Consider the following 22,176-nt stretch of genomic DNA (forward strand, 5'->3'; position numbering starts at 1 on the left):
CATTTATACCTCCTCCTAGTGTTAAGTATAGCTCAACCAGCAGACAAGCATCATCAGAAACCACCTGCTCCTTCTTAGCTAAGTTGCTCAAGAAGCCTGAGAGGGCTTTGGCTTGCATCCTCCATCATCCTACAACGAGTCCAACAGTGATCCAAGCTCACAGAAGAAGAGCGGCAGCCTCCTGAAGTTTATCATTAAGTTTCCACAGGCAGATAGAAACTATCCTCTTGACTATTACTATTCATTAAAAGCACATTATTTCATAACATAAATATTTCCAAAAGCAAACAACAGTCTTTGTGATGTGGAAAAATAATAAAAAATAAGTTTATTTTCATTGGTAAAAAAACATTTTTCAAAGATGGATTCATTTATCTTGAGTTCTCTGAGTAAGGAAGGGCCCAACACAGTAAGAAAAGGAAAACCTCTTTTTTGTATTCCCCCAGGTAAGAAGTTTAGCACAATTTAACCTTCTTCACTTATCAAGTTAAAAACAAAATGTGATAACTGCTCTAATTTATTTTATTAGATATGTAAGGAAGGCAAATAATACAATTAAGCTTTACTTCAAATATTTTGTATGTTTTCACTATATATAATTAAATAGCTTAATTTTAATTTACACACAGGGACAATTGATCTACAAAAATTAGTATGTGTAAGAAAAACTCTTTGTAAACTTAGAGGAATCATTTGTTTTCTGTTTGAATTACATTTTGATAAAAAAATTACTATGTCTAACCTCAAGAAAGAAGTTAGACATTCTAAATTTAATTATCCTAAACATGGATAAGACACTACAATTAGAAATTATGTATTTATAATATTCTGTGTCCCAAACCCAAGAGAGTTTAAGCACTCCTGATTCTTTCTAGGATTTGCCCATCTAGACCAGGTAATAACATAACCTTCATTATGCTTTGGGAGATTCACTGAATTTAATTAATTAGCTGTGCTTTTTAAAGCTTAACCTACATTTGTACAAGTAGTTCTTTAATTAAACAAGAAAAGCATATCATCTTCTAGAGACAGATGAATGCTGCAGTTCTTTAAAACGTACTGTCAATAGATTACATCACTAGAATACTAACTTTCCCCAAATGGAAACAATTCATCTCTTTAAAATAGAAAATAACATTTTAATTTCTGAAATTAGTAACTGCTTATCAGGGACTTGGCTACTAATTTTTAAAATGTACTAAAGCAACTACACATATCCATGAATGTTTGTTTTCTGGGGACCTGTATGAAAATGAAAACGTACATGATGTATTTCTACCGATAAATCTTTATCCTGCATTTTATTTCATTTGACATCAATAAATAAATTTACAAACCAAAATATCAGAGTAAATAAATATTACTATACAAATTTGGCCAGGTTAAACTGAAGAAGGACAATAAAAGAGGCTTAGAATAAATATTCTATATTCTTCTTCCAATAAAATTTCTTTTCTGTCTCTTGAAATCTAGTCATGCAGATAAATAGGAGTATACCCAAGTCTGTAAGCAGTCACTCTAGAGCTTGATGAGTCTCAAATACAACTGATGCCAAGACCAGGTAGCACAGGCAGCGTGTGTACATACGTATTACGTATTTATATTTGTTTATGTCTGTGTGTGTGTATATATATACATATATATGTATACACACACATATATATGAAAATTAATGTACCACCTACGTATGTTGGCCTTTCCCCTCTAAGCATGGGTACACACAGGATCTACAGTCATTAATTAGCTCCAGTTCTGACAGGAAGGTCTCCCTCCCATGAGTATGGCTTTTGCCCAAATACCTCTGGTGTGACTTGGGGTTTATGAAAGGAAGATGGTGGGCTGCGTGCCATTTTGCTTGGATTTTTTTTGTGTGAGATATAAATCACATACCATAATATTCATTTTTCTTAAATGTACAATTCAGTGGTTTTAGTATACTCACCAAGCTGTGCAACCATCACCACTATCTAATTCCAGAACATTTTCATTGAGCTTAGGGTTCTAAAATTTAAATTTATACTAACACCATTTCATCTCTTTGTGGTTGAGATATAAGTGTTAGATACAGTTGAGTATGATGACATAACCTGAGAATGTAGATATTTGCGTATGTCATAAAAATAGACAGAAAACAAATGTTTAGATAGATATAGCAAGAATATGACTGCTGAGAGCTACCTCTGCATTGTTGGATTTTAACTCCACATCTGGCTTCCCTACAATAGCCCTTTTTTATGCCACCATTCCAAAGAGAAATAGCATCAAACTGAAAGATCTCTTAGAATATCTTATTGTATGACATTTCTGGGCCTTTTTTTTTTTTTAATTGACACAACTTTCCTAACTCTCTTGCCATAAGGCAACCTAGGGGGTAGACACAGCATTTGAAGCAGTAAGGATCCTAATCATTGAGGAGGGGTTGTTAGTGAACTGGTATAAGCTCTGACTCAATGTCCTCAAAGATCTTGCCAAGTTATTCTTAAGAATTTACAAAGCCAGGTTCACAGTCCAAGATTTATGAATTATACAGTGTTCATTCCCAGGACACGGATCTTTTTCTTGACCAGATTAAATTTAAAAGATGCTAAAAGGTATTTTCTAAGACAGTTTCCTACTTTAAGATAATTATAATTAGGGCCGGCCCCGTGGCTTAGCGGTTAAGTGCGCGTGCGCCGCTGCTGGCGGCCCAGGTTAGGATCCTGGGCGCGCACCGACGCACCGCTTCTCCGGCCATGCTGAGGCCGCGTCCCACATGCAGCAACTAGAAGGATGTGCAGCTATGACATACAACTATCTACTGGGGCTTTGGGGGAAGAAAAAAAAAAAAATTAAGATAATTATAATTAGCTTCTTAAACTAGATATTGAATATCTGAAAGAACAAACCTGTTATGGCTGAAAACTATGTTGTCAATTGTCACCTTGAAAATGTAATTATGATTTGAGGACTGTAACTTTATCAAGTATATTGCCAGTATAAATGTCTAGACATTATTAAAAGGATATAGAGATATTAGTTGGATGATGTATGGACAAGCTATTACAATAATACTAAGGAAATAGCTATAGAGGGTATCCGATATGTAAATAAAAGAGGCCACAACACTCAAAAGTACTATCTGCCTTCAAAACAAAAACAAAAAACGTTTAATTCTACTTTGATCCCTCAGTAAAAATTGTACACACTGATAGTCTTATGTGTGGTAATTTTTAAAAAATAATATACAGTGTACTATTTATCTATACATTTCTGCTTTGAAACAAAAAGGATTTAAGAAATAATAACAAGTTCAGTCCCAGACTGATTTTTAAATGTACTATTTTAGTCTTTCATTTCTCTCTCTTCTATTTTAAAGGACTCTTCCCAGATTTTACTCATAATGATGGCAGCAATAAGAAAATTAGAATGATACAAGCAGTGGGAGGGCTTCATTTTGGATCCTCAACAATATTTATAATTACTACTTCAAGCCTTTCCAAAGCAGCATGCTACATGAGCTACATTAAAATTGGTTTTATTGAGGGGTGGTGGTGGTAGAAATTAGCTTCAAACCTTATTCTGTGAGCACCTTATGTGTTAATAGTTATTTACCCTAGCAGTATGTGGGATTTTATCATCAGTTCTTCAGGCCAGTTCTATAAACAAGGGGAGAAACATACTGATGTCAGTTTACTGGATAGCAATACTTGGGAGAAATATGAGGAAGATAAGCGAGGGGCTGGCAGAGCAGACCCATATAAGGTGATATTGTTTTAGTAATATTTGGGTAATTCGAGGCAGTAGCATAATAAGGCTAACAACCCCCATTTATTGAACACCAACTATGTGCTGGGTATTTAACACACAACATCCCTCACCCCCACAACAATCCCTCAAGCAAATGTGTATACTACATGTTTCACAGGTGAGGAAGAGCTTCAATAACTAGTCCAAGATGCTGAACAATGCCACAGGCATTAAAACCCCAACTTGGATTCTAAATCCTGTGCTGTTTTTTTGGAAAGCCAGGATTTGAACTCAGGTCTGACTACAAAATCCATATACTCCTCCACCACATAAGCTCCACATAAGGTCCAGCTCTCTGACCATATAAAGGCAACTCTCGTTACAAAAGCGGAAGTCATCCCACTGTGGATGATTTAATTAATAATGTCACCCCACTATTTTTGGCAGGGTATTTTTGGCATTGGTGGTGCTCAATGTGAAAATACAATATTCCCTTATCCTAACGTACCAATACGGAGAGGCAGAGAACCATGATGCATCTGGAGGAATCTGAAGAATTAAAAAATGTTGAAGAGAGACAATAATAATTCATTTGGAGAAAATAAGTTCAAAATCAGTGTTTCCCAACAATGCATCATGGGAACAGTGTTGCTAATTACAATTAAAGAAATCTACCTTTGTGAATGGCCCAATTTTTAAAAACAGTACAATTAACTAAGATATTAAACTGAAATCATTTTGACTCTGAAAATGCATACTGTAGTGAAATGTCACTGTTACTCATAAGTTTGTTTGTGGAAATAAATGTTGCAACAAACACCAATACTGTGCTCGATACACCTTTGTGGTTTTTATTTTTCCTTCCAAATGAGTTTGTATTTTTAACATTTGCTACAGACAGAGGTAAGTCTGAAACATTCTTGTGCCAGTCTTGGAACAGTTCACCTTCTAAAAGTCTTTGTGGATGTGACCGTGCACAGCTAAAACAGTACTTTGCCATTTTCTTTTTTTTCTCACTTTTGAAAGTAGTCGATAGCCACTTTCTTTCTTTTTCCCTTTCTCTCAGCTTCTTATGAAGATTCCCAGTACAAATGCAACAGGTGGAGTTACCTACAAATATACAAACTGAAAGAAAAGAAATATTATGGTTGGCTCCTCAGGAGTCTCCTGAAATGCAAACATACCTGGACATTTAGCACAGTCAGAGTGGCTACATCAATCGAGAAGGAACAGAGAGAACTGAACGCGCCACAACTGCTGCTTTAGGGAAAGAAGGCACTCTGCTCCGAGAGGCGACCCAGGGCTCCCATACCTTGTATCTATCCATTGGGTCTTCCTGCTGCAGCTGACTCTCCCGCATTGTCTGATATTCTTTCTCATATTTCTTCAGCTTCTTAGTTGGTACCTGCAGGGATTAGAGGAAAAGCATGTTAGACAAGATCATTTAGGAAAATATTTTCTGATGCGTTTCCCAATTAAGTTTCTGGCATTTTAATGAAGCATACTCAATTCAAAGTTAAGGAGAAAAAAAATTTAGATTCTAGAGCAGGGGTCTGCAAACTTTTCCTGTAGAGGTCCAGATAGAATATATTTAGGCTTTGTGGGCCATATGGTCTAGGTCAAAACTATTCCACTCTGTTGTTGTTGTTCAAAAGTTGCCATAAGTGATACATAAACAAATGAGTGTGGCTACATTCCAACAAAACTTTATTTACAAAAACAGGCTGCAGTTTGTCCATCTCTCTTCTACAATATTGCTTATATGTCATAACTTTTTCTTGTTAATATATTTAACAGTGCTATTAGTTCTGTTAACTACCTTTCTTCAAGTAAAATTCACTCATAGCCTTCTACCATGTTGAAAATGAAAATTAAAATTATTTTATAAAAATAAAAAATTGACTGACAAAAAATAATTTTTTAAATGGAGTTAATAGGGCCTGCCCGGTGGCGTAAGCGGTTGAGTGTGCACGCTCCGCTGCGGCGGCCCGGGGTTCGCCGGTTCGGATCCCAGGCGCGCACCGACGCACTGCTTGGCAAGCCATGCTCTGGTGGCGTCCCATATAAAGTGGAGGAAGATGGGCACGGATGTTAGCCCAGGGCCAGTCTTCCTCAGCAAAAAAAGAGGAGGATTGGCATCGGATGTTAGCTCAGGGCTAATCTTCCTCACACATACACACACAAAAAAAACAGTAGTCAACTATGTATAATAAAAAAATAAATAAATAGGGGCCGGCCCGGTGGCGCAAGCGGTTAAGTGCGCCCGCTCCGCTGCGGCAGCCCGGGGTTCGCTGGTTCGGATCCCGGGCGCGCACCAACGCACTGCTTGGCAAGCCATGCTGTGGCGGCGTCCCATATAAAGTGGAGGAAGATGGGCACAGATGTTAGCCCAGGGCCGTCTTCCTCAGCAAAAAAAGAGGAGGATGGCGGATGTTAGCACAGGGCTGATCTCCTCACAAAAAAAAAAAATAATAAAATAAAAATAAATAAATAAATAAAAATAAATGGAGTTAATATACCAGAAAGAAGATTCTAAAGTTTGTCACTGAAAACTCAAAGAAATATAGAATCATTGTGAATGAGATAATAGAAAATCATCTAAAAATTTTAGCATCAAAGCATGCGAAAATTATGTCCTCTTTAAATGATAGTAGTCTACTCTTAAAAAAAAAACTAGAATCTTACAGAATCTTAGAATTCTAAAAATAAATAAGCATAACATAGTACAAAGCTCACAGAATTTGGCACTAGATGGACCAGGGTCTGAATGCCTCTTATTGTTTTATTAACTGTGGTATTTAACCTCTCTTAGCCTGAGGTTCTTCATCTGTAAAATGGCAAGCAAACAAATTTCTACTTCATAATGGTTGTCAGAAGAACTAAATGATATAACATAGGTAAAGTATCTAAAATAACGCCTGATTCACAGAAATTTTTAAAATTGTTTTCTTTAAAAGAAGTATTCAATAAAATTAATGTATTATAATCTATTATGTTCCATATAACAGGTTAAATCTACTTTCTTAGGCTTTCCTTGGATAATCAAAATTATGTAATTTCTTCAGACATCAAAATCTTTCCTTAATGTTTAGGTGCTAAAGTAAGTGACTTGAAATGAAGAAAAAGTTTATCCAGTTTTCTTAAAGATAATAAATGTGTTATTTTGCTGAATTCTTGGGGCCTTGGTGAAGGCAAGGATGATGTGTTGATGCCCCTCAGTATCCATCATGATACCTACCAAAGTAACTGTTTCTTGTGGAATTCAAAACACGATACTTAGAAAACATGTATATGTGTGTGAAAGAGAGCAAGAGAGAATGGAAAGCACCCAGAATGAATATAAAGTTATTTTATATTTTTCTGGAATGAGGATAGTTTCAATTCTCTGGAATCTGGCCAGAGAATTTACTAAACAAAAAGTAAAGACACCAGATGTCTTTCCCCATCTTATTCTAGTTACTTTGGTCTTCCCACCCACGAGCACGCTGAAGTACTGGAATTGTCTGCTTCTCACCACATTTGGGAAGTCTCACAAACTCACTCCAAACCTGAGAGACAGTGTAAATCATTCAACAACCACATTATGACAATATTCATCTGGCTGATGGGGGAATGTCTCTCCAGTCAAACAAGAAGGAAGGACATTTTCCAGGGTGTAACTGAATTGCAAAACCATTGCTGAATATTGTCATGAGAAATTCTAATCCTTTATTCCTCCATCTCCAGAGACCTTCACAGTATACTGTGATCAACTGGAGTGCCACAGAGGAAAGCACCACTTACCAACTGTGTGGCCTCAAGACCATCAGATAAACAACCAGGAAAATATATATCATCATGTGCTAACAAAACAGCAACAACCACATTCTTTTTCTTGCTTTTTATAGGGGCCTCGATTTCCTCTAGTTTTCTTTTCTCTGTACATATTAATCATACGCTCCAAAAACCAAAAGCAGACTCTCAAGATGAAGTGGCAAATCACTAGCACTAAAGTAGCCCTGGAGCTGAGGAAAATAGGCAAAAAGTCTGAGAGTTTTAGGCAGTGACAGGGGTTTCATATGTATCCCCAGGAGCTGGGGTCTAGGGAGAAGTGATAGGTATGGCGAAGAGAGAGTCTACTCCAGCAAACATTTACCCACAAGATCAGATGTATTTCAATATGTTTGCCACTGAATATGGTATCGGTGGGTAGCAGGCTGAACATCAGTCCTGTGTGGAAGTATTTTCTACATGGTTCTAAAATGGATCCATTCAGGGCCGGCCCCGTGGCTTAGCGGTTAAGTGTGTGCGCTCCGCTGCTGGTGGCCCGAGGTTCGGATCCCAGGCGTGCACCGACGCACCGCTTCTCCGGCCATGCTGAGGCCGCGTCCCACATACAGCAACTAGAAGGATGTGCAGCTATGACATACAACTATCTACTGGGGCTTTGGGGGGAAAAATAAATAAATAAATAAAATTTAAAATGGATCCATTCATCAATGACTGAATTACATATTGCAAGCTTGTTCCTAGAGAATTTCCTCTAAAACCATAGTTTTTTAATTCAAACTATTATTGAGGTTTTTTTTATACACCTAAGAGTGTCCTTTTAAAAGTCACTCTTGCTACTTATGTTAAGAGGTTCATTTCCAAGTGAAATTTTAAAAAATACATTGAACACCCTCAATAAGCTAATCCTTGCCCATCTGGCTCATCTCATCTAGGATGTTTCACTTCATCTTGTTCAGGGAAACAGAGCAGGTTCCCAGAACAATATGTTGCTAGGAAACCTTCCAAGCTTATTTATCTTGTGCTGTGGGGCGATATTGAGCATCCACCTGTGATTGGCACAAAGGGAAAGGGGGGAAAAGGGGGGAGGAGGAAGGAGAGCTGATATGAAACTCCTGTTATTTACAAGATAATCAAAGAAAATACACTGTTACAGTTTTTAAAACTATATTCCAGGACAAAATTGATTTTTTTGAGAGAACGCAATATTGAGCTTGAAATTTTTATTATCAGAGAAAAGAATAAAAAACCTCTTTAGTAAGTAGTTTTAATTAAAAGAACAGAAAGTTATTAAGAATTGAAACAACCTATTATCTCAAGAACAGTATAGGTTTCTTTCTCTTTAAGTAAATTTAATCTAAGTGTGCCCTTGAAGAATGTGTTAAGAATCACCAATCCTTTTAAATGTCTACTTAATTTTGGGGTCCTATTCCACCAACCGCCCATCCTCTGCCTAACACCTCCTATTTGGCTACGTTCAGGAAACGTCCTCAAAGAATCGAATCCACAATTGTTTGATAAGTGCAACTGATAATGAGTACTCACCACTTCAAAATGGTATTTATTAAAAACAAACAAATAGAAAAAGAAAACAGGATATCCAACCCTGGCAAGACAACTCCTAATGACTGTGATAGCAATCATTTAAATAATCAGCCAAGGCTTGACACTTTGGACTTGACAACTAAATTTAGGGAAGGCAGCATTTAAAACAGACCCAGTGTTTCTCATCTTTTGAATATTTTACAATATTTAGAGACATTCCACAATGTGCTTGGCCCTGACATTTAAATTCCTAACACAACCGTTTATACAGAATTAGGAAATTGGAGCTGGAGGGACCTCTGAAGATTGTCTGTCTGGTGCAATCCCTTTCTTGAGGATGAGGAGACTGAACCCAGGTGTCTAGAGCACTGGATAGAGCCAGCTAGTTGTAGCAGACAACCTGGGACAAGGATGGGTCCACTGTCTCTCTGGCCTGTACTTGCTTCTGGTACTGGGCTTCTGGTCAGCGGAAGTGTTTCCCAAACTTTAGTCATTCGAATATCATTTTCATTATTTTTGCCATATCCAAATACATTTTACTACTATTTTTCTTTAAATTAACTAATTTTTTTACACAAATTTATTTTACAAGAAAATAATCAATTTGGAAGCAGGAATCAACATAGACAACTGTCATAGACAGAACAATGGCCTCCCAAAGATGTCTGCATCCTAATCTCCAGAACCTGTGAATATATTACCTTACATGGCAAAATGGATTTCTTATGTGTGGTTAAGGTTAAGGACCTTGAGATGGGGAGATTATCTGGGTGGGCCCAATGAAATCACAAGAGTCATTAGAAGAGTAGAATATTCTCAGACTTCAGTCAGAGGAGATGTGACTACTGCAGAAAAACCAAAGAAATTAGATGTTGCTGGCTTTGAAGATGGAGGAGGAGGTCTACATGAGTCAGGGTATGTGGACGGCCTCTAGAAGCTGGAAAAGGCAAGGAAATGGATTCCCCCCAAGAGCCTTCAGAAAGGAATGCAGCCCTGCTGACACTTTGATTTTAGCCCAGTGACACCCACGTCAGACTTCTAACATACAGAATTGTAAAATAATAAATTTATGTTCTTTAGAGCCTCTAGATTTATAGTTGTTATGGTAACAATAGGAAACAAATACAAAAATATATTATAAATTACTAATAATTGAACTCTAAATGTTTGCAAACAAAACTCAGTTGAAAGTCTTAACACTTTTGCTGAAAGTAAAATAAAATTTTACTTCATTTTACAATCAATTGCAAACTATGTCAATAAAAGTAAACTGTAAACTGTTAACCCTTATGTCACAAATACCAGAATAGCAAGACAGACAGCAGTAAGCAAAAGATCAAAACAACCCCACCCCAGGGGCCGGCCCTGTGGCACAAGCAGTTAGGTGCACGTGCTCTGCTGCGGTGGCCCGGGGTTTGCCGGTTCGGATCCCGGGTATGCACCGACCACCGCTTGTCAGGCCATGCTGTGGCGGCGTTCCATGTAAAGTGGAGGAAGATGGGCATGGATGTTGATGCTGGCCCAGGGCCAGTCTTCCTCAGCAAAAAAAAAAAAAAAAAAAAAAAGAAGAGGATTGGCAGATGTTAGCTCAGGGCCGATCCTCACACACAAAAAAGTGAAAAAAAACAACCCCACCCCAGCCAATGTGTAGAATCACTCAGTCCCTTTCTGCCTTCTCTCTCTGGTTGTGGGATTTAAGTTGTACCCAGGTCTTGCTAAGGATCTGTGCTTTTCTATTATGTTTTATTGTAATCCTTTTTAAAATGCCTGATCAGGCCTCCTAAAATGATTTCATGACCAGCAGTTTGAGGGACAGAGCACTACATCAAAGGGACTTTTTCACCTCTTCCTCTGATGCCCACTCTCAGTGGGTTGTTTCACTAAATCACTGGGGAGGTTTATTAAACCCCCTCTTGGTCACCAATGTCCTCACCTGCCATTTACTGAGGAGGGGGTGTCCTTTCAGCTGTTAGCAGGAAAAACACAGAAAAACACTTAATAAGCTTAAGGGAAAGGGGAGTCGTGGGGGAGTGTTAAATAGTGACCTTCAATAACAGGGAAAGAGAAAGCACAATAATTCCTCATTTGCTTTACTCTTTCTCACTGTTAATTGTGCTGGCCTCAGCTGGAGATATGCGAGCGGAAGACTGAAAAAGAATATGCTCAACTTTCTGCATTTCCCATGCTCTTCCTTTTATATTCATTTAAAGCATTTATTTCTTATTTTTACATTTGACTCTGATAGAACGAATATATATATGTATATAAATTTTTGTTGTATATCAACTAATTTTAGATGAACTTGCCTTAATAATCTTTATCTCACTAATCATACCTACCTGGGTTATCGCCTTATTTTGTATTTTTACTTCTATTACATTATTTTGAATATTCCTTATCAATACTTGAATTTCATGTGCGTTAGTTATTTCTAATAAAACATACTTCTCCTCTTACATACATGAGTTGCTTAGGTTTCCTGATTATCAAATGTGATCTTTATATATTTAAGGAGTACAGGTGCCTTAAAACAGCACAGATCCTAAACTTTGGATAGTAATTAATGGAATAATAGAACTCTTAAGTAACAAATTTGGAATACATCTATTATATTAACTTAAGGAAAATTTATACACAGAAAAGAGGGAAATAACACAACATAGCAGAATACACGCGTGGAGATTTTTCAACCTGGTCTATACTCTGCAACGCATATACTGATCTTATGGAATAGTATATCAATTTTGTGAAAAGTTGGTTTTGAATTGAACTAGAGAAACAAATCTAGGAGCTACTGGTATCTCTCAAGGTAGGGGTACTGTTGGCATTCTGGGTGGAATGATTTTTGGCTGTCTTAGACTCCACTTCCCATTTCTGAGTCCCTAGCATCCCTGGCCCATTTATCCATTTCAGCTATTAAATGTCGCTAGTGCCCTCCAGTTATGGTGACAACTAGGATGCCCACACACCTTTCCAAACAGGGAGGGGAGGGTACTGGGGGATGGGAGGCGGGAAGGGGAGAAGTAGCAGGATTCATACTGAAAACTACTGAGCTAGACTGTCAATGAAGACAAAGGGAGGCCTGGACCAGCACACAAGGTTTTCAGCACTGCATTCATATATTCTGATGTCTGCCTCCCTCTGCTCTGTTTTTGATTAGCAGTAACTGGCATGAAGAAAAACACGGAATGCCTTCACGTCAAAGAATTTCCTAACAGTTTTCAAGCTATAATTTAGAAAATTCTATGTTTGAGCCTCCCCAAAACTCTATGAAGTATTATTTGAATTTTACAAATAAAAAAACTGAAGAGAGGTAACTTGCCCAAGATCATACAGCTGGTAAACAGAGAGTCAGAAATGGGATCCAGGCTGTCTGCCTCCAGAGTCTGCCCTCTTCAACCACTTTGCTCTACCGCCTGGGACCAGATGATTAAGGCAAAGCTCTTCAAGAAGCTGACAGTCTGGATGTAGTGCCAAATATGTGTCTAATTACCATATAGTTTCATAAGTACAATAACACGTGTTCATAAAGGTACAGGGATGATCAAGAAGAAATTTGTTGGGGCAGAGCACAGGGAGCGGGTAGCACCTCAGTGAGGAAGATTTTCATTATGACTGGTTTATATAAGCTTCCTTGCCCAATTAAACAATATAGCATTTCTCCTGTGCTAAATTTTAACAATGGGCCAGTCACTTGTAAGAACTATTATTCAGGACTTAATGAATCTGTTGATCTATTTCAGAAACAAAAGAAACAAAAATATTTATTGATGGATGCAAATGCTGGCAAAGTAAATCACTATACAAAAAAGGCTGATAAGATCTGGTTAATATTTTCTTGATGGTCAGAAGTTTGAGTCCCTAAAAAATTAAAAGGCCAAAGGTACTAGCCATTATGTACTGCCCTTGCTTACTTCAGATAATTTCTTGGGATGAATATAAATGATCCCATTTAATATATTAATCATTGGACAGATAAAAAATAGATAAGAAGTATAGTACTACATTTCTTGGTGATTTGTTTTTGGGGGTGGGAGTTTCTAATTCAGAGTCGCTTCTGCAAGGACTTGTCAAGATCTGGACAGGAAGTGGATCAGTGGCAACAAAAATTCCAACAGTTTGCCACAGCCTAAAGGACTTGGGAAGAAACAGACGGGAGCGAATCAAGAGGAGAAGACACCTAAGAAGAGGGGCCATTCTTACAGGCTTCACTTACTCCTCTTCATAGCGTGCTCACCAAGAGAAGCCACTTTGGCTCTTTTTGAACTTTCACAACTAGGAGGAGGGGAAAAAAAGTCAATGATATTTTACCTCAATGAACCAGGGGGGAAAAAAACCTTCAGAAAACATAAGAGCCTATAAATGATTGTTAATTGTATTTTTTTAATTGAGGTATAATTGACATATAACATTATATTAGTTTCAGATGTATAACACCTAATGATTTAATATTTGTATACATTGTAAAATGATCACCACAAGTCTAGTTAACATCTGTCACCACACATAGTTACAAAATTTTTTTTCTTGTGATGAGGACTTTTAAGATCTACTCTCTAACAACTTCCAAATATGCAATACAGTATTACTAACTATACTGTACATTACTCACCATGCTGTACCCTACATCCCCAGGAATTATTTATTTTATAACTGTAAATTTGTACCTTTTGACCCCCTTCACCACCATCCCCCCCACACCTCGCCCTGGCAATATTAATTGTATTCTAATACTTAAGGAACATAATGGTTTAAGGGGGTGGGGACAAGGAACGTGCTTATCTCCTGTCGTATCTCGCAAGGCTTACAGACATCAAATTACTAGGCATTCTTTCCTGAGTTCATGCATTACAGTCCGCAGTGCTGCACTTGCTTTCATCTCATCTGGCACATTTAGCTTTCCCAATTACTCAAGTCTAATGGTGCACACACCTGTGACAGGTTCTTGTACTCATTCATTGTATGATGTGAGTCACTTTCCAACATTCATGGCTCACTCCTGAATGTAGTGTGCTCATCAAAGTATCTATAAAAGCTTCTGAAATATTGATTTCTACATTCTTTATTACGTTCTAACATAAGCTGTCTGGTCCCAATGCTGTAGCAACTTTAAGACACTCATGCATTTTACAGAAACTGCTTATCTGTTCATTTCTAATTTCTCATCTCCAGTCCTATAAATCTAATCTTATACACTATTTTTATGGAACTCCCTGGCACTTCTGCTCTATAGCTTTCCTATCAATAAATAATATCTGGAGGTAGAGTAATTTCTTTACTATCTATGTGTTGATAACTCCTAAATTTACAGTTTCCAGCCCAGGATTTTATTGAGCTCAATCTACATATCCAACTGCTAACTTCACATCATCTTTTGGATATTTCACGTTTGAGACATTTTAAACCTGGACTCATGACCCACCCCCTACCTGTTCTTCCATTGTTCATTTTCCATTCAGATGCTCAAGCCAGAAACTTGGAAGTCACCTTTGACCTCTCCCCCACCAATGATCATGAAATCAACCACTAGATTCTATAAGAGTACGCCTCCAAATATTTCCCTAGCTTGTCTTCTTCTTTTGAACCTCACCGGCACTGCCCTAGCTCAAGCTAAAATCACCTCTCATCACTACAGTAACCTTTAAACTGGTCTCCCTGTGTTCATGCTTGCTCTACTCCAAATCTTTTCTCCATAGGGCAGCCAATTTTGTTTCAGGATGCAAATCTGATGTCATTCCCCTTCCTAAAAATTTTCAATTGCTTTCTGTTACACTTAGGATAAAGAGAAACACTTGACATAGCTCTGCTGGTCCTATAGGATCTGGTCTCTATTTACTTCTCCCCGTCACTCTCTATGCCCATATTTTGCAAAAGTGGGGTTCACCCATCCCAGGGAGTACATAAAATGATCCAAATAGATGCAAAAGGCAAAAGACATTCATTAGAATTTTTAGTTCTATTTATTTTTTTACCTCATCTTTTAAAAATGTCTGTATTTGTGCCTATTTTCTTAAGGTATACAGATATAATTTATTTAAAAAGGAATATACACATACTGGAGGTCAAAAGAGTTTAGAGACAACCAGTCTCTACTCCAGCCACAATGGACTTCTTTTAGTTAACACATCATACTCTGCCCTGTCTCAGGATTTTGAGCGTGCTGTTACTTCTGCTGGGATGGATCCAGCACATTCATTTCAAGATTCTAATTCAAAAGGTCTGAGGTGTGATCAGGCATCTCTATTTTTATAAAGCTCCTCAGGCAATTCTGATATATGGTCCAGTTGAAAACCACTGAATTAAAACATCAAGTGCCAGAAAAGGAAGAGTGAGAGACAGGCTGCAAAGGCATTTATAAACTGGCCTGAGCACACAATCGCCAGTTTCTAAGGGAATATTCATTCTAAGTTTCAAACAACCAATTTGTAAATAAACTTCAGGAGAGAATAAATTTGTAAGACCAGATCTGTTGTAAGAACAGATATTTTTAATGTTCTAAATTTTTTCAAGAATCTATTATATAAACAGTTTGAAAATAAGGACAAAATCAAGTTTTAAATAAGTGAAAAACCATACACTTCAAGAACAATTATTTAAGCAATAGAGTTTCTCTTCAATAATATATGTGGAGTGGTTTAGGGGTTAAACCAGGTTGCATTTGAAACCTCGCTTTGTCGAATACTAACCACGTAATTTATAAGTAAATCATTTAAACCTCTTACTCAGAGCTTCAACTATTCATTTATTTATTTATTTTTAAATACACATTTTTTTTTTTTTTGCTGAGGGAGAGTCACCCTGAGCTAACATCTGTTGCCAATCTTCCTCTTTTTGCTTGAGGAAGATTAGCTCTGATCTAACATCTGTTGCCAATCCTCTATTTTTCGTATGTGGGTTGCTGCCACAGCATGGCCACTCATGAGTGATGTAGGTCTGCACCCTGGAAGGGAACCTGGGCTGCCGAGGTGGAGCACGCCAAACAACCAACAGGCCATGGGGCCAGCCCCAATTATTTATTTTTTTAAGTGGGGGTAACACAAATAACAACTAGTATGACCATCTCCCTTTACTGAGTACATACTGCATGCCATGGCACTGGGCTAAGCACATAACATAGTTAATGTTATTTTTGCCTCACAAAGTTGAGCTGGGTTTACCATACCCATTCTATAAAATGAGTACAACTAAGAAAGACTAAGTAACATGCACAGGGATCATAATACCGACTGACACAACAGACCTTTTTGACACCAAAGGTAAAGGCTTAATTGCAATATGTTACATGCCTGTCATCTACACTGCCTGCCCTCTAGCCAGCACACATAGCTCTCAAATCCAGGACGCTGGCCAAGCCTCCTCAGCAGCCTGCAGCAACTAACTGAGCTAATCAACTGCAGGGTGATGGAGATGTTGTGATTTTAACACGTGACTGGGAGATAATAACTAAGACAGCTGTCATATTACCTAGCAGGAAGTAGGAGCTCAGAAAAATATAAACACTTTCACCCTGAACTTTCTGGGCAAGCTAGAAAAAAGGGAAGGTCAAATAGAACCTGGGATGGTTGAACCAGGAATTTAACTCTGGGAAAAGCCTGCTTAAAATTCCATAAAGTCTTGAGAGGGGGCAGAATGAAATGATATATTTTCCTCCTCTTTCAGCCTTCTAAAAAAAGTACTGAGGCATAAACCACCCAGGAGATTTACAGCTTAAAGCAAATTACCTTAAGGTACTGGACTCAGTCAGTGCTCGGACGGAGCATGTCTGAGCCCTGTAGCTTCACTGAGAATGTCCTCCTTCTGTGTATTATTTCCTATACTTCTTTATTTCCTTCTGTTCCCACTGCTTCGTACTGATTTGTACAAATAACGTTGGCTTCTCTTCACCCACATGCAACAGTTGCAGCTGGGTCACAACCATTCCTTCTACTGAATTTTAAATCTCTCTTTCTCAGATTCTTTGCACTTGAAGGAGAAAAAGAGATATTTTTCCTGTTTTTCTTTTAAGCAACAAAAATTCTTACCTCACTGTATTGGTGGTCTTCAATTTTAGGCTGAATTGTGGAAATTCTCTTATTTTTATCTTTGTAAAAATTAAGAAGCAATAATATCTTAAGTTGGTATACCATATTGGATGTTTTTATTTCTTTTATTTTGGGGGGAGGTGCTCAAAAGCCATTGCAATATCTCAAATAAAATTCCATTTCTGAATGAGTTTTTGTTGTGAAATTTATCACTTAAAATTTTTATTATAGTGTTTGGAAAATAACAGAATGACTACCAATTGCTAAAAATTAATTGTAAGATGGTATATAATACACTAAATCTGGTTACATGTTGAGCGGTATTGGTCTGATTCCAGAGAGTAGATTAACCAGAAGTAGTCCCAAAACTGGGCCACAGAAAGCTGACACAGCTGTGCGCTCAGAGCGAGCTAATTAAGCTTATTTAAAACTAGACAATGAGACAAGAGAGAAAGAATGATAGGGAAGCCAAGTAGGACACTGTTCTTTATTATCATCAAATGCTACATTCATTATAATAGTGCTGGCCTTTCCACCATGGATGCTAAGAAACCTGAAGCAATACTTTTATGTCAGTTGTCACTGGCAATTAGATTAAAAGTAAACATATATCTCTTGCTAAAAATACTCACAGTAGGCAGAAGGTTATAGACATTTATGCTATAAGAAATTTAATTCAAGACTAATATGCCAAACAGCAGCTGTATAAAACAATCTGAATAATTCTGTCTTTAGAGAGATGCAACTTGACTGTAACCAGACTATCTGAGAAGGATAAACAGTGGGAAAGAAAGAGAAATGGGAACCTTTACTGTATTCATCTACCTTTAAAGGCAGCAAATAAAACTGGTTAGAAGTCAGCAGCAGCAGTGTTAAACTGTACAATGACTGCATTGCCACTTTTATACATCAACTTTTTAGCATGGGAAGAAAAACTTATCCCTACTTTGCATTTTTAAAAATAATCCATTCACTTACTCATTCAACAAATATTTATTGATTATCGACTATGTAGCAGGCATAGGCATCCAGGAACAAATGCACAGTGTGTCCCCTCAAGGAGTTACAGTCTGGTGAGGAGAAAGTCTTTAAAGAAATAATCATAATTTAAATAAATACAGCACTTACAAAGTAAGGTAAGTGCTCTGACGGAGAAGTAAAGGTGGAGGATAGTAACACACACGGCTCTGATTTTGATCGCTTCTTTGAGCAACAACAATGAAGCTGAGACCTGAAGAATAAGTTAGTCAGTGAAGAGTAGGGAGAAAGAGTGTTCCCAGCAGAGGGTCACAGGATGGGAAAGAGCAAAACTGCCTACATAATTTGCCAGGACCAGTACAAAATGAAAAGTGAGGCCCCTTGTTCAAAAAGTGAGAATTTCAAGATGGTACCAGTAGAGCATTAAAGCAACTGTGGGGACCTGTGCCACTGTACAGGTCACATGCCCATGAAGCCGGCTCTGGGAAAAAGGGATGCATGTGAGGAACTGAAGGACAGTTAGAGCACAGTGAGGAAAGAAATGGCTAGCTGAGGCTGAAGACATATGAGAGGTATACAGGCACCAATCTCACAGACCGACCTACTACTGTGTGCTTCATGGTTTCCCAGTAGTTATTAAAGAGCTATTGTGTAAGGCAGGCTGTTATGTAAGCACTCTTCTGGGTGCTAAGAGGAAAACAAAGAAGACAGTCTTTGCTTTTAAGGAGCTTACAAATAATTCTATAATTTAGGGTAGAATGTGGTAAGTTCCACAAGAGAGCATAAGGAGCAATTTGTGGGAGATTCAAGGCGTGAAGATTACTCACTTGAGGTAGAGTATGTAAACACACAGACAGAAGGACGTCAAACTTCAAGGCATTCTTCTGCCTTGAGAGCAATGATTTGGCCATACCACTGTAGAAATAGCAAACACATCTAGCACTTCCTATGTGCCAGGCACTGAATGCTATATGCTTTACATGTATTAATTTATATTAGCCTCACATCTATGAGGTAGGTGCTATTATTATCCTTATTTTACAGAAGAGGAAAAGAGACCCAGAAAAGTTAAATAACTTGCCTAAGGTCACACAACTAGTAAGGTGGGGACACATTCCAATTCAGGCAGTCCAGGTCCAAAGTCCTGGCTCTGAACTACTACACTGCACCACCATTTCACTAACATTGTTTTATTTTGCTTTGTTTTTTAAATCTATGTGCTATGCTTATGCCCTTTTTATTTTTTCTTTCTAGTCTTCTGTTTGTCACTTTAACTGTTTTATCTACTCAGTTAGCTATACATACTGCTTCAAATTGGCTAAGAGAAACAACAAGTAAAATAATATTCCTAAAGGTTTTGCTATCTTTATCATCTAGAGCTAGAGTTGCCAGGAATAGCAATGTGAAATACATTAGGTATGAATTTCTGAAAGAAGATGACATCTACAATGCTACTTCTCTCTGCTATTCATGACAGTCCTGACGTGTCTTTGTACTGACGGCCAACTAGAGCTGATGTAGTTACAGAAAATTACTACTGACTCCCCAAGAACTGTGAGTGCTGAATTAATGGAACTCTGGGAATCCATACATTGGCTCTCAGTGTCCCCATGACCAGATGCTGGATCTGTTCCTTACAGAACTGTGAAATACATGTATGTGCTCATTAATTCAACAAATATCTACTGTGTGCAATAAAAAGATACCTACAACACAATCCTTTCATCAAGAAACACAATATCAACAACAACAAAACTAACAACCCAATTAAAAAATGGGCAAAAGACCTGAACAGACATTTCTCCAAAGAAGATATACAGATGGCCAACAGACACATGAAAAGATGTTCAAAATCACTAACTATCAGGGAAATGCAAATCAAAACTACAATGAGATATCACCTCACGCCCGTCAGAATGGCTGTAATTAACAAGACACGAAACAATATGTGTTGGAGAGGATGTGGAGAGAAGGGAACTCTCATACACTGCTGGTGGGAGTGCAAACTGGTGCAGCCACTATGGAAAACAGTATGGAGATTCCTCAAAAAATTAAGGATAGAACTACCATATGATCCAGCTATTCCACTGTTGGGTATTTATCCAAAGAACTTGAAAACACCAATTTGCAAAGGTACATGCACCCCTGTGTTCATTGCAGCGTTATTCACAATAGCCAAGACTTGGAAGCAACCTAAGTTCCCATCAAGGGATGAATGGATAAAGAAGATGTGGTATATATACACAATGGAACACTACTCAGCCATGAGAAACGATGAAATCCAGCCATTTGTGACAAAGTGGATGGACATTGAGGGTATAATGCAAAGTGAAATAAGTCAGAGGGAGAAGGTCAAATACCGTATGATTTCCTTCATTAAGTAGTAGATAACAACAACAATAAACAAACATATAGAGACAGAGATTGGATTGGTGGTTACCAGAGGGGAAGGGGGGAGGGAGGAGGGTGAAAGGGATAATTCGGTACATGTGTGTGGTGATGGGTTGTAATTAGTATTTTGGTGGTGAACATGATGTAATCTATGCAGAAATAGAAGTACAATGATGTACACCTGAAATTTTTACAATGTTATAAACCAATGTTACTGCAATAAACAAACAAACAAAAAAATGCAAATTAAAACAATGAAAAAAAAAAAAGAAACACAATAAACTTTAAAATTTGATCAATGTCATCATAGAAATATAAGCCTTATGTTATAATGGTTTAGAGAACAATGTTTTCACAAATCCACCAGGAAATTTAGGACAGACTTTAAGGAGGAGCTAGCATGTAAGCATTGTCCTAGAGGGAGCTTTTGCTATTGACCATTCACAAGTGTCGGGATTTTTTTTTTCTTGTAGGTATCAGTAGCCTACAAGGATTGGAGATACGCAAGGGCACAGGTCTCCTCCCTACTACCCTTCCACCAGGTAGGAGGCATCGTTTGTTAGGGGGTAGTGAACAGGCCCAAACAGAGTGCTCCACCTCAGGGGCCATTCTGCAGGTGTCAGACTGCCTGGTTTGCCAGAATCTTACTTGCAATCCATGCAAGGCTAGAGGGGCCTATACAGTATTTCTAGGTAATCCAATTTAAAATTATTTGACATCCTGTATGCTAATTATAAAACTCTCTAGTGTAGATTTAAATATAAGTAGGTTAAATTTATAGTAGTTATTGGGCCAGCCCCGTGGCTTAGCGGTTAAGTGCGCGTGCTCCACTGTTGGCGGCCCCGGTTCGGATCCCGGGCGTGCACCGATGCACCGCTTCTCCAGCCATGCTGAGGCCGCGTCCCACATACAGCAACTAGAAGGATGTGCAGCTATGATGTACAACTATCTACTGGGGCTTTGGGGAAAAAAATAAATAAATAAATTTATAGTAGTTATCTTCTGATTAGGGTCTTTCCAACGCCAGCCAACTACCCCTAGACTGTGTATTCCCATATAAGGGTGCTTCAAACATTAATCCAGTTCAAGGTATAGACTAAGATGAACACACGTTATATCACACTGTGTAGGTTGGAATATTTTAACGTAAATTACAGAGAGTATAACAGTAGGGTAGGGCTGTAAGAGGTACAGGGAGGGGCAAGATGTAGAGGGAATAGCTCATTACTGCTTCTTTCTTTCCTCATTCTGTAAAGGAAGCAGGAGGAAACTGCTGTAAGCAAAGGTAAAGAGCTAAAAAATATGTGCCTACTAACTGTGCCAAGCAGTTATGTTTGTCTGGGTGAGGAGCTAGAAGCCCTGGTGTAAGGCACTTGTAGGGCAGGCTGGAAAAAATACTCTGGAGCCAGATCATTAAAAGATCTAGGTCACCACCAACTGATGAAAGCATGGACCTATTTTGGTAGTTGCTAGTTCAGTGATTGTATTTTCCGAAATAAATATCAGGCACATGGTCTTAACAGATGTTTGTATCCATTCTAGATATGAGAAGCAATATGAAATATGAAAGAGCTTAAAATACTAAAAGTTTTTTGATTGTTTCAGTAGCTTATATGACTTATGTGGCAGAATATATGACATTAGAACTATCTTTAAAAAACAAGTCTTGTCCCAGTAATGATAAGAAGTCATTGAGGTTTTAAAATAGGGCAATTAAAGGATCAAGACTGAGCTGGTAAGAATGTTC

General features: G+C 37.9%; 1 protein-coding gene across 6 annotated transcripts in view; it reads right to left on the reverse strand.

Annotated features, from left to right (window-relative positions):
- The window catches only part of RABGAP1L (RAB GTPase activating protein 1 like), a 689,292-nt gene that overhangs the window by 25,128 nt on the left and 641,988 nt on the right, over positions 1-22,176 (reverse strand). For 5 of the 6 annotated variants that reach the window (XM_058540018.1, XM_058540017.1, XM_058540020.1 and 2 more), the window contains one exon: positions 5,039-5,131. In XM_058540018.1, coding sequence (XP_058396001.1) covers positions 5,039-5,131 — 93 coding nt within the window. Of the gene's footprint in view, positions 1-4,488; positions 4,852-5,038; positions 5,132-22,176 lie in introns of those variants that run through there. The other variant, XM_058540019.1, reaches the window with a different exon arrangement.

This window comes from Diceros bicornis, chromosome 4 (genome assembly GCF_020826845.1).
Source record: "Diceros bicornis minor isolate mBicDic1 chromosome 4, mDicBic1.mat.cur, whole genome shotgun sequence".
Lineage (NCBI taxonomy): Eukaryota > Metazoa > Chordata > Mammalia > Perissodactyla > Rhinocerotidae > Diceros > Diceros bicornis.